Source organism: Cydia strobilella, chromosome 4, assembly GCF_947568885.1.
Source record: "Cydia strobilella chromosome 4, ilCydStro3.1, whole genome shotgun sequence".
Classification (NCBI taxonomy): domain Eukaryota; kingdom Metazoa; phylum Arthropoda; class Insecta; order Lepidoptera; family Tortricidae; genus Cydia; species Cydia strobilella.
This window is the reverse complement of record NC_086044.1, coordinates 21,910,437-21,924,602: the sequence shown is the minus strand read 5'-3', so window position 1 is coordinate 21,924,602 and position 14,166 is coordinate 21,910,437. Positions and strand designations below refer to the sequence as shown.

The 14,166-nt window shown below is 39.0% G+C and overlaps 2 protein-coding genes across 3 annotated transcripts in view; one reads left to right on the top strand and one right to left on the bottom strand.

The window, feature by feature from the left end:
* LOC134740809 (nephrin) overlaps positions 1-14,166 on the top strand; it is a 675,842-nt gene that overhangs the window by 614,134 nt on the left and 47,542 nt on the right. Inside the window, exon 15 of the mRNA XM_063673431.1 lies at positions 3,145-3,381. Within this exon, the coding sequence (XP_063529501.1) occupies positions 3,145-3,381 (237 nt within the window). The remainder of the gene's footprint in view (positions 1-3,144; positions 3,382-14,166) is intronic.
* Positions 6,685-11,791, bottom strand: LOC134740806 (uncharacterized). 2 transcript variants are annotated; one of them, XM_063673426.1, is made up of 2 exons: positions 11,142-11,791; positions 6,685-10,407 (listed from the first exon to the last, which is right to left on the bottom strand). In XM_063673426.1, exon 2 carries the CDS (start codon positions 10,144-10,146, stop codon positions 6,814-6,816), a length of 3,333 nt encoding a protein of 1,110 aa, XP_063529496.1. In that variant the 5' UTR covers positions 10,147-10,407; positions 11,142-11,791; the 3' UTR covers positions 6,685-6,813. The 2 variants fall into 2 exon arrangements, with proteins under 2 accessions (XP_063529496.1, XP_063529497.1); XM_063673427.1 differs by lacking the exon at positions 11,142-11,791 and having other exon boundaries at positions 6,685-7,596; positions 8,526-11,094.

The window sequence follows — 14,166 nt, the reverse complement described above, 5'->3', positions numbered from 1 at the left end:
ATACCTACTATTGAATAACACTATAGGAAGTAATCGAATTTAAACTGTTGTGAGACATACTAACATTAAATAATTTCACGGTTTAGACTCACTTGTTTTAGTCACTCGCGCGACATGTATCGGAGAGCCTAGGTCTCCTTTCACATGGAAACATGTCGCGCGAGTGACTAAAACAAGTGAGTCTAAACCGTGAAATTATTTAACTATAAAAAGTCTTATAATTTAAGATTGCATAATAGAATGCAAGCCTCTTCAATAAAACGGCTAGATAATACGATTAGAAGGTTTGTAAAAAAATGTGTCTACAATGTGTTTTTGTAGGCTTAGCATAGGAACACTGCTACGCTACCCATATTTTTCTGTGTTAATTATATAGAGTTGTATACGGGTACGGATCGCGGCGCTCCTGTGCCTGCTGGTGGGGAAAATTTGCTAAAGCAGCGCCCACTATGGAACACAAACACAACACTCCCATATACTATTTGTAAAGGGTCCGATTGACAAGAAAAAATAACAGGTCAAGTATACGCTGATACGCGTGGCTTGCGTCAGTAACTCGACAACGCATTTGGTTCGCTGTTTTCAGTATCGAATTAAAATGTTCCAGCGAGCGAGCTCGGACGTTGAGTATGCTCGAAGATGCGAGTGGCCTTTGACGATCACATGCGGACAAAATGATCGCTGTGCGTAATGTCCAACTAGTCCGCACATATTCAAATGCTTATTCGAGGTTCATAATAAAGTCTTATTCACAAATGGGGTTAGAATATTTTTCTGTTAGTTAATATTGCATTTATATGGTTAACCAACATCCCCATATTAATGTTAGAAATGCGAATGTAACTCTTTCTCTCTGCTATCTCTTCAAGCTTCAACCACTTAACCGATTTAGGTGAAATTTAGTGGAGAGTTTGAGGCTCGAGAAAGGACATAAGATAGTTTTTATCCAGCATCATCCAGACGAAGTCGCGGGCAGAATCTTGTATTAAAAAATACTCTGGTTATATGTAACTACAGAAAATTAAGAAGTTCAAAATTATGCCAATATTAATCGGTTCCAATGAATCGAATCACAAATAACCGGGTAAAATTTGGGTTTAGGTTTACATTAATTTGTACGAAACGAATGATTTATGCGTGCAGGGACCCGGAAGGAGTATCGTCACCGCGAGCACCTGCCCTAACCCTTGATTAATTAATTGAAGTTACAAATAGCCCGCATCCCCCGCCGACTGCGCCAAATCGTTTCATTGTCCCACTTAGTGAGATGTCGGCAGAGACTGATGCCACGCGCTTAACTTTGCTAGCATTGTTAGTGAATTTATTGCAATCCACATTAGCGTGGTCTCAGTCGAAATTGAGCAGGGACATGTTGTGCCAAGTTGGGAAGTAACAAGTCGCCCGAAGTTGTCACATGTGCACGTAATATGCCGCGGACCGCAGCGGGGCGTGGTGCCACGGCGTCGACGGCGCAGAGCACTGCTAATTGCTAAAACTTCGCACTTGCCGAAATGAGTTGTGGACACGTCGCCTCACCTGACATACGACTCGTCTCTTGGAGCCTTGATTGAGGCTCAAGCCGCTCAAGTTATTGTCTAAGTCTGCCGTATATTGGCCTAAGTCTGCCCGCCGTTGACTTTGTAGTAAAATTGAGTGGCCCGAGGCTCCCGTCTATTACTAGCTTTAATTACTTGAGTTAATTAGAGTAGAGCGAACTTTTTGTTCGATGGCGATCGAACTGCATCACCGGCGCATAAATGACGCGAAATCCAATTATGCTACTCCTTGTGACACCCCCCCAGCCTTTTCAATTAAGTTATTAACGTTGCGATCTCGGTCCCACGGCGGAATTCTTTATACAAAATGCTAATTCGACTCCTGTCCCGTCCCGAGTCATTCCAATTTGATTTTGCACCTTTTTTATTACAATGAATCCTTAAGAATATAAGGGGTGAGGATCCTTGATAGCTCCGCTATTCTGCTACAGTGTGTTATTTCAGCGTTGGAATAATATTTATTCTGGAAATATTGTAAGTCGCGCGCAACGAAGTAAAACAATACAGCCACCAGGCATTTTTGAAGAATGTTACAATAATTTACTCTTAGCTTCGCTATCAGTTCTCTAACCAATAAGTTATGAACATTCGAACTCATCTGAAACATCACTTCTATTTTATGTTTTGGCCATCCAGTACCTAGCAGTGCGAAGAAAATTAAGTGTTTTGTTAACGTACAAATCGGGACTTTAGTGTCCACGAAACAAGGTTCAAAATTGAGTAGCTAATTTTATTCTTAAAATTGAAAACGGTATAATATGGTTTCTGAAATGTATTTCAGCAGGTCGTCATATTGCAAGCGATAACTGTTATTAATTAGGTATTGTTTTCGCTACCCGCAAATCGGTGATTCCGTAAAATATTGGATAATTAATAAGACTTTTTAACAAGAGTTATGTATATGACAATCTGTCACAAGCTATTTTATTGTAACGAGTATAATTATTAGGTTATTACAACAGCCAAAGGATGTCATAATATTTAATAATTAGTATGACTGGAAGCGTTCAAATGTTACGTAACGCAATTTGGGGGGTGGGGGGGTCTTGTAAAACGTCACGCGTTACAGGGGTGGGAGGAGGGGCTCAAACAACGCGTTTATTTATTGCACAATATAAGAAAATACAAATGGCGGACTTAATGCCATAAGGCATTCTCTACTAGTCAACCATTGGACAAAACAGAAACTTACAATTGGTGCGAAAAAGAAAATCAGTACAGAGAGATAAAGGTCACTATCTACATATTACTTACCTACTATTTAAATTGAATATTTAATTTAATTTAATTTAACGCGTTCCGTAACATTATTTGTTAAGACAAATTTAAGCCAATTTTAACAGTTATTTCAAACTATAAGCAATTTATATGTACTCGTACAGTCAGCAATGGGTACTATTCGCTTAGCAACTTTGCATACAAATTTCTATGTAGGGGCCCCGGGTCACTTTTCTCTGCAGCTGACTGTACCTAATTATTTATTTATTTAATAACAGTATGAAAATTGTTTTAGTTTCAGAATGTCACACACTATTGTTAATGTTGCTATGCAGAAATTCCTGATACTAACAATGATGTATTGTTGCAGCGTCAGACACGGGGCTCGGGCTAGGCAGCACAGCAGGCGCCGTCGGCGCGCTCGGGCTCGGCGCCGGCGCCTGTGCGCTCCTCGCCGGCGCGTGCGCGCTATCACGCCGACGCCAATCGCGCGCCAAACCGCCGCCGGCGCCCGCGGTGCGCGCTACGATGGCCCCCGCGCCTGTCGAGGATATCAAGAGGCCTGATCATGATGACGCCGAACCGGACCTCATACCAAATAATTACTGTAAGTTTTATTTATTTATCTTATAGAATAAGGTCCCGGGATGAGCCGCCCAATATGCGCCGTGTGCTGTGGCACTCCACCGGACGTGTGCAGGCTTTGGAGCAATTACCGCCTGGGCATAAATAACCTTGGCCAATTTGGAAGTCCATAAACAGGCTCAGGTCCCAAGTTGGTCGTTGTAAGCATTTGCCAAATGGGGACTACTCCGTAGCCCCTCGTCTCAGTGTACCTGCGACACAGCAACGCAAACAACGACACATCTACTGGCGTGCCCCGCATGCCCGCATCACTGCTCGGAGCTGGATCTGAGGGACGCGACAGCCAGGGCTGTCAAAATCGCTGCCTACTGGGCATCCGTCGTATAAAAAAAGAACCTCAACACGAAAAGAAGAAATAATAGGTCGATCAATGCGACCGAGTTACGACAAAAAATTGAAATGTTTCATCTAACAAATATTTTGAATTAAAACCTTCTATGACAATGCTTCTACGACAAATAGAAAAAGGCATAGGAAAATAGGTAAACAAATATATATGAAAAAGGCTTGATCTTGATCCTTTTTATCTAACAGTGTGAGACATACTAATATTAAATAATTTTACGGTTTAGACACTTGTTTTTAGTCACTCGCGCGACATGTTTCGGAGAGCCTAGGTCTCCTTTCTCAAGCACTAACAGTGCCAGCAGCGTTCACGCGACGGCCGCGATACACTCTCCAAAACATGTCGCGCGAGTGACAAAAACAAGTGTCTAAACCGTAAAATTATTTAAAGCCATTAATAGTTATGCATGTAGACTGAATTCCGTTAGATGGCTCGAATTCCCTTGAGTCGCTCCGAAAGGCTAAACATTACTTAAGTACAATACTCCGAAATATTCTTAAGTACAGTCTTGCAAAATAACTTCTGTCATAAGACTCGAGCTCTTTCCAACTACTATTATTACAGTATAATAGGTACTCTCAAGTGCTATTTCTCAGATTTCTCTCGCTGACTTTAAAATCGTGTGATTTCATGTCAAGTATCGTTGGAATACTTTCATTGCATATCATTATTTGGTCATGTCATTGTAATATATTATTGAGTTGATATTAACTCCACGCGATTTATAAAACCTCAATAGATTTGTTTAGCGTCATACGTACTAGCCGAGTATCGCTTGATTTGCCTCACACGAGGCACGAGGCTAGAGTCACGAGGCAGCCTGAAAGCGCTTCTAATGAACGAAGTTTGGCCTGAACCGACTACACTCGCTCGTTCACTTATCCCATTTGCTTATATAAAGGAATATGTTATTATAGTATAAAAGTAATTCACTTGGTTATTTACAAAGGAATGTGTAATAGGATAAAGTAATTCGCTTCCTTATTCCTTATTGGATGTATGGCACGTGTCGGTGTGGTATACAGGGTGGATATGTAATAGTCCGCTATTGAACGACAGTTCACTTCGGGTCTTTTTCTAACTGTGCGACAATAGGTACACTTCGGGTCTATTTCTGTGCCAAAACAACTTCGGCACACAAGATACTGTGGCGGCACACTTAATAAAAAATAATATTAGGGGACATCTTACACAAATCAACCTAGCCCCAAACCGCCGCTTTTTTGGGGTTCTTCAAAAAAGGACTGTACAGGTTTTTAAAGGGTCGGCAACGCGCGTGTAATATCTCCGGAGTTGCAGGCGTCCATAGGCTACGGTAACTGCTTACCATCAGGCGGGCCGTATGCTTGATTGCCACCGACGTGGTATAAAAAAAACTATAAGCATAGCTTGTGCTATGGGTACTTGGCGACGACGTATGTATACATACCTACATATATAGATAAATACATACTTATATATAGGTATAGAAAACACCCATGACTCAGGAACAAATATCTGTGTTCATCAACAAATAAATGCCTCTACCGGGATTCGAACCCAGGACATTCGGCTTTATAGACAGGGTCACTACCCACTAGGCCAGACCTGTCGTCGACTTGTGATGTGTTTCTCAAGATGCTATATTATTGATATTAATCACCTTAATAAAGTAAATACTTCCCCAATTCTATTTGAGATTGACAAGAATCAGCCAGTAATTTTAATCCCATTACTGTCCTCAAAAATCACCCAAAATGACTTCACGTGCTAGATTTCATACTCGTTAGGTTTTCACGATTTTATATAAGTTTATTATTCTTTTCATAGCTTCGTTACATTATACATAAATATTTACACTGATACAAATTGAATAAAATTATTTCTAAACATACATTTCTAAATATTTCCAAAACTATCATTTTGCAATAAAATTGTCGGTTTAGTCCTTTATTGCAAACCACCTGCTATAAGCTAGGTTTCAAATTTATCGAGAAATGAATTCAGTATGTTGTTCGTACGCAGATTTATTGAAGCGATGAGCAGATGAGGGTTAACATGAGACGTGACAGCCGATATTTCGGCAAAAAACCGAAAAACCAGTGATATATTTTGCGATATATTTTAAATATTCTCTGATAAACAACATGGTAGCACTGCCCGAACACGCATGACAGCCGTAAATAGTTTATCATATTATTTCGCAGTAAACACAATTTTGTAGGGGGAAGTCCCGTAACCACGGACGGGATATAGTGCCGGACACACGTACTATCCCGGCAACTAACAATACGAGCAATTCAAGGATAAGTAAAAGTGCCACGGGGGGACGTACAATCGTCGAGAAACGGGATGCACATTGCTTGTGACGCGCGCAGCGACTGTGGCAACGTTTTTTTGTGTTTTTGTAGGGAAGGCGCAGCGTTGCATAAGTTTCGGGTGAGTGTTTCGGCCTATTTTTTATGTTCAACTGAATGTGTTCATTTTCAATAAACTCACTTTAATTTTCTGGTCTATAAAAGTTTTTTGACATAATTGAAATAGTTGAGGTACACAATAAATAATTGTAATGATTTCCTATTCCTCAGTACCGGACACGGTAGTAGTCCCGTAACGGCGGACAGTGTTCTTTTTTTCGGTTGTATTTTGTACCCACGATGTTTCAGATAGAAGAACGGGCAAGGTAAAATTTTACTATGGGATTGGTTCCGTGGTTGGCCACGAAATCGCGAAAAAATAATTTGCCCTCCCATAGAAAATGTATGAATGTTGGAGACAATATTAAAATGAAAGGCCCTGGTCCCGACCGTGTCTCCACATAAATAAATTTATTTTATAATAATAAAAAACTGATACATATCTTCCATTTTCTTATTTTATTCAGATGTTTCTACCATAGACAAAAGTATATCAAAAAACCTAAAGAGTTTTGATAACTTGTGTTCGGTTATGAACATGTTGGGGGCCAAGCCAAAAAACAACAATTACAATGTTAAAAAACAACAAAAATTTAATGCTAACTAACTCCTGCATTATCATTAAATTTAACAAATAAACAAAGCAGTTTACCTAACTATAATCAATTGGTAAGGGACACACCTTGGTAACACTCGTTTTAACAATGAAACCCTTTGCGTTTTTTACATGCAAGGCTCGAACCTTACCATCTTTACCAGGTTGAACATCAACAATTCGACCTACTGGCCAACACAATGGAGAGGTATTATCTTCCCTCAACAAAACTAAATTGCCTATTTCTAAGTTAGGAGACTCATTTCTCCACTTTGGTCTACTCTGCAGCATAACCAAGTATTGCTTATGCCATTGCTTCCAAAAATGTTGTTGCAATTGAACACATTGTTTCCAAAAACTTAACCTACCTACATTTACATCTGTAATATCCGTTTCTGGATAAGATGTCAGTGGACTACCGGTGAGAAAATGTCCAGGAGTTAAATAGGTCATATCGCTAGGATCCCTAGACATTGGGGTCAACGGCCTAGAATTCAAAATGGCTTCAAACTGAACCAAAGTCGAGTACATTTGCTCATAGGTAAACACTGTATTAGCAATTACACGTTTCATGTGATATTTAACACTTTTAATACCTGCTTCCCACAGACCACCAAAAACTGGGGAATAAGAAGGAATGAAATGAAAGGCTATTCTTTCAGAACTAGAAAAGTCAACCACAGATGCTTGATGATTAGTAGAATTTTGAAGGTCATACAATTCCTTAAGAACATTTTCTGCGCCTTTATAATAGGCCGCATTATCACAATATATTTTAGTAGGTTTATTTCTACGAGCTATAAATCTTTTAAGACACCCTAAAAAAGTATCAGTTGTCATGTCAGATGCCAATTCAATGTGGATGGCCTTTGTAACAAAGCATACAAAAATCACAACATAAGCCTTTGTTATCACAGGTCTCCTAATTCTAGACTGCTTTACATAGAAAGGACCGGCGTAGTCAGTGCCCACAATTTGAAATGGCCTAGTCATATTTACACGATCGAATGGCAGAGAACCCATTAGTTGAGAAGCATTTTTTGCCTTAAGTCTGAAACATTTTATACATTTATACAAAACGGACTTGAGTTCTCTGTTTGCATTCAAAATCCAATATTTCTCATTTAGGGTACTCAATAACAAAGTTGCACCAGCATGTTTTAACCTTAAGTGCTCATTATGAACAATTATTTTTGTGACATGAGAACCTTTGGGCAATATAATCGGGTGTTTCTGGTCATAGGACAATCCTGCGTTTTGCAATCTACCACCAACACGTAGCAATCCTTCAGAATCAAGAAAAGGATGCAAACTGTTTATACTCGACTTTAATGAGAACTTGTTATTTAAGTCTTCAATATCATTACAAAAGAACTTTCTTTGCTCACATTTAATTATTATGCGCAACGCAGATTCCAACTCTTGGGGAGATAAATGTCCCTGACGTTTGTTAATATTTAAATGTTTACAGTTAAATACAAATCTAAGGAGATAACCTACAATCCTTGTCAATTTGTTTATATTTGAACATTTCTGTATCAAGGCATCAATCGAGCTAGAACTTACATCTACACAAGTATAACAGGTTTCAGTTGTAGGCCTTAACTCTGGTACATCAGATTTTAAAATATCAAGTTCTACAGGTTTATGATGGTAAGTAGGGTCTGACAAAAACTTTGGTCCATGCCACCAAATGTCACATTTTTCCAATAATTGGGGCTCTACACCACGAGACAATATATCTGCGGCATTATCATGAGTATTTACATAATGCCATTCAAAGCCGGAGGATAACTTATTAATCTTATCAACTCTGTTACCTACGTACATGTTAAGCTTTACCGGTAATGTTTTTAACCAAGCTAGCAAAATCATGGAGTCACTGTAAAGATGAGCGCTCACTGAGTATTTTAAGGACAGAGCAGTATACACCTTCCGAGCTAGAATAGCAAGTAGCAGGGCACCATTCAGTTCCAATTTTGGGATAGTCAAGGATTTAGCCTTGGGATTGATGCGCGATTTTGAGCACAAAAGATTCACCGAAACCTTGTTGTCAGCATCAATGACACGTAAGTACAAACAACAACCATGAGCAGCATTAGAAGCATCAGAAAATCCCACTAATTCTAACGATTGTGCTCCTTGAACATTGATATTTCTAGCTATCGATATGCAAGACATTTGAACTAAGCTATTGGCAAAGTCAACCCACTTTTGGTTAAGACCTTGAGGTAAAAACTCATCCCATTTCAACGATTCAAACCAAACCTGTTGCATCAGTATCTTTGCCTGCACTAACACAGGGCCACATAATCCTAAAGGATCAAAAAATTTACTTATGAAGCTAAGCATCTGACGCTTCGTGTACTTTTCTTGAACCTCTTTAACAGGACACTGCATGTTAAGAGTATCGGTAATGACGTCATATGTCAATCCAAGAGTTTTAACATATTCATTATTTTTATCAAAGCTCCTACTATCGAGTTGATGAAATTCAACCGGTATGTCGCTTAAAATTTCTTGGTTATTAGAGCACCATTTGTGAAGAGACAAACTAGCCAACTTCATTAAATCAACCAACTCCTTTTTCATCTGGATAAGCTCATTCAAATCATTAGAACCGCACTGAATATCATCAACATAACACGTGTGCTTTAACACAAACGAAGCCAAAGGATATTGACTCTCGTATCTCTGAGCTAATTCCAACAAACACCTACATGCCAAGAACGCAGAGTTCTTCAAACCATACGTCACTGTCTGCAACTGTACACATTTGACTGAGTCGTCCGGAGAATCGCGCCACAAAATATTTTGCAAGCAACGATACTTATCCTCAATTAGAATTTGGCGATACATAGCCTTTATGTCGCACAATAATACATACTTGAAAGTTCTGAACAAAATCAGAATTTCAAAGAGATCCTTTTGAACCACCGGACCATTTAATAAAATGTCATTTAAGCATATACCCTTTTTTGTGACAGCGCCAGCATCAAAAACAGCCCTAACAGGTGTCGTTTTACTGGAGCTAATTACAGGGTGGTGGGGCAGAAACATGACATTACCTGCACTTAAGTCATAAGTAGACATGTCAAAATATTTAGCATGACCTTGGTCTATGTAATCATGTATGAATTTTTTATATTTTTTACTCAATTCTAGATCCCGTGAAAACCGTTTTTCTAAATTAAAAAATCGTTGCAAGGCGCAACTAAAAGAATCACCTAAGTCTAACTTATCCAACTCAACCTTCACAGGCATGGCCACAGTGAACTTGTCATTTTCTAATTTAACCGACTCCAGAAAAATCTGTTCAGCCTGCTCAGCCTCTGTACCTGTTTCCTTAATGATATCAGGTACCTTTTCACAATCCCAAAACTTGGACATTATATCAACAATATCTTCCGAAGGTTGACAATCATTTGACAGTAAACAAACCTCACTTTGTTTAGCACATGGGAAGGGTGGTTGTAAATCATCCTCAGCTACATTAAAATGGAAAGGATTACCTTTAGTTGTAACACAATAGTTACTTATCGACTTCTTGCCGGCAGGGAAGGGCAGCCCCCCGCCTACAATATGACCGAACCTCGTCTTCACCAAATATGGACCCACAGGTGTCAGCTGCCGGCACACATACTCGAACACCTGGAAAAAGACGTCGGCTCCTAATAATAGTGAACTCTCATTTGATTCATTGAACTTCTCATCAGCCAACTGGGCATAGGATGGTATATTAAACTGAGAAATGTCAAATGTTTGCTGTGGAAGGGCACAAGTAATCTTCCTTGTCACACAGCATGACACATCAACCTTAAAATTACCCACAGTAGAGTAAACAACTAAATCAGCCTTTTGTGCAATATTATTGTCTCTTTCACATACACCAGTCACTACCTCATCAGTATCATATGTGCAAATACCTACTTCCTTAATCAGTTTCTCACTTACAAAATGTATCTGTGAGCAAGAGTCTAGAAGTGCTCTAGCATGAGTAAAAGTACCATCTTTTTTCTTCAACTTCACAATTACAGACGGAAGCAATACACTTGCATTCCGAGGTCTAGCCGACAAACTCACATTTCTGGATAAGTCGGTAGGCAAGCAACAATCATCAGATTTGGAATTATCCTTTACATTCAGAGAGGGTTCATCAGCTAAGGAAACATTCGTTACCTTACCTTTATTTGGCGAATGCAACAGAGTGTTGTGTAATTCATGACATGTTGCACATTTTAATCTCATTAAACACCTACCTCGATGACCATTGAGACACAATTTACACAAGTTGTTTTCATCAACAAACTCACATCTCTGCTCATAAGGGAGCAACTTAAACTTAACACATTCATATATTTTATGAGTATCTTGGCAATACTTACATGAAACTCCAGTAGCAGCTGCAGCACTCACAACCGAATTCTCCCTCTTCTTAGGCTCCTCCCTCATTGTGGCTTCCAATGCAATAGCCCTTTTTTCTAGGAAAGTAAGCAATTCACACAATTTAGGAACCTCCTGCAAACCACGCTCAAGATAAAATCCACGGTAAGTGTAGGAATCAATCTTCCTAGACAAAATATTGACCAATATAGTATCCCAGAACTCAACCTTTTCATTCAAGTTTTTCAATGCTGCAAGATGCATATTTACAGTTGACACTATTGAACGCAGCCCAGAAGCTGTACATTTTGTCAAAACTGGCATGTCAAGAATGCTATTTACATGAAAACTTACAATTTTAGGTATATTATTGTACCTATCATTAAGGAGTTTTAAAGCTACCTCATAGTTTTCACCAGTAAGCATTAAATGCTTTATCAAATCTAAAGCTCCTCCTGCCAAAAACGACCGCAAATAGTACAGTTTTTCGCAGAAACTCAGGTTTGCATCCATATCAATGACTGCCTTAAACATATTAATGAATGGATGATAGTCCATCACACTCTGGCCATCAAAAGTTTTAATATTAATGAAAGGAAGTTTTTTAAACTTACCTGATCCTAGCTCGGAAGATGTAGATGTAGCAGGCTGTGCCGCAGGTAGTGTTGCAGGCTGCACTCGCGTATTTATCATCGCGAGGCATAAATCGCACTTAGTTTCATATAATTCGTAAGATTCAGTATCCTCCGACTCAACGGCAAGGATAGCTCGATTATATGATTCGTAGTCGTTAAAGGCCTTAAGCAACCTGTCCTTTTTTTGACTGAGCACTTCAAGTGTTGCTGTTGAAAACTCTTCTGAGGTGCAGAATGTCTCGATTCGACTAATCGCCCCTTTAACATAGCCCCGACTGGCTTTTAATTCTTTCAGCTGAGCCATTTCACACCCAAAAAAGTTGACAACCTTGTATAAAATACTCGTGTTACAATCTTCCAGCTTATAAAACTTATACAAATATTAACTAGACGAGATTTAGGTACATAATTCACATGTTAAACATATAAAACGCCCGCCTAATTTTCGCCGCGAATGAAATTTGAACACAACACAATATCAACAAATGCCGCTGGCAGCTCTGACAGTTGAAGACGGCACCGGCAGCGGTTGTTGCCCGCTCACGTTCGGATACACGTACTCGTAGCACGTCGAGGCCCATTCACGCAGCAAGCAAATTCTGCACCGTCGTAGGTCGCCCTACCGCGACGGGGAACTAAACAAGCATACAGGAATCGCGTAAAATTCCGTGTGACACCGTATTCGAATGCACTCTTATTGTAGCACTGGCGCCAATTTCAAATTATATTTCTTTTCTGGACGATTGTAATTTTGGCGAAATGACGAAAATCTTGAAAATTTTTCAAGCTTCTGACTTCAGATATTTGCAAATTGCAATCTTCTCACAACTTTAGCTTCTTGCTTTCTTTACAACTCACTTCTTCAACTTCCGCAACTCACTTCTTCAACTTCCGCAACTCACTGTATCTCCATAATCTTCTTTATATCTTATCTCGAAGGACCATTTTATGTTGGAGACAATATTAAAATGAAAGGCCCTGGTCCCGACCGTGTCTCCACATAAATAAATTTATTTTATAATAATAAAAAACTGATACATATCTTCCATTTTCTTATTTTATTCAGATGTTTCTACCATAGACAAAAGTATATCAAAAAACCTAAAGAGTTTTGATAACTTGTGTTCGGTTATGAACATGAAACAGCCAAAAAAAATTTCCTGATTTCAGGGTTGGTCCCATAGTAAAAGTTGCTCAGTATAATCCCAAAAACTCACACGAGACACAAAATTCCTTACGCAGAGTCTTACGTAAGCGAACAACTCGCGAACGCGAAGCGTAAGCGGCGCAGCGCGGCGGGCCCACGGCGTTCGCGTGCGCAACGAGATCGCCCACGTAGGACACTATGTATCAAAGGATTGAATTACCCCGCGCCGCATCGCTTCGCTTCGCGTTCGCGTGTTATTCGCCTACGTAGTACCTACTCTGCGTTATTATACTCAGGTTCATAGGTCTCAGTCGTATATGTTTGTGAATAGGCATCAGACGAGGCTTACGTGCTTAGAAACATCTAACGAGGGATATTGCTGGGATGTAATGATCCCTTTCCATTCGTTTAGTTTAAAATCATAATCCGTCCTATAGTCAATTTGTTGTATAAGTCTCAGTCTCATATTGCATTAAAAACTGTATTAAATCACATTTACAATCGGGTCTGTCGTGAATTTATTTTGTTAAGTAACTATTTATTTACCCAAGTTTCGACTCAGGTAATAAATTCGCAACAGACCCAATTGTAAATGTGATTTAAAGTCTCATATTGTTAAAAAAAAAAGATATGTACCTAATTGGTTTGTAAACGAAGTTTTATGATTTCACTTTTTTATTTATTTATTGAATAAGGAAACAAATTACAGTTTGTTAGATACAAGACCCATCGTAGGCAAAACCTTATGGAGGGTTGTGTGCCGATGGGGAGTTCGAGAATAACATAAAGAAAAACAATCCTAATCCTATATCTTATCATAAGTATAATTCTTAGTATACATAGCTCGTGTCGTTAGTTTTAAATAAGTGCATTTTAACGACTACAATTGCAAACAAGCATACGGTATGTTAATCAATCACAAATACCTGCAAACACGGTAGCAAACGATAGAAAACCAGATTAAATAATAAGTTTAATAACTTATTTAGCAGATACATACGAGTAACGACCCATTGTTGTTCAAAAAGTACACTGGACGGCCGCTTGTCCATACAGAAGTAGTCCCCATTTTCCTCCCTGAATATTGACATTATGTATATTAATCGTAGCTATGCCCCTTCGTTTGAATTTTTTTCGATATTTTAGGAGGGATAAACAAGTTCCATACACATTGTTAAAAGCGCCTAGCTTTTATGTATGTATACAGAACCGATTACGTTAACGTTTAATAAGATATTTTTATTG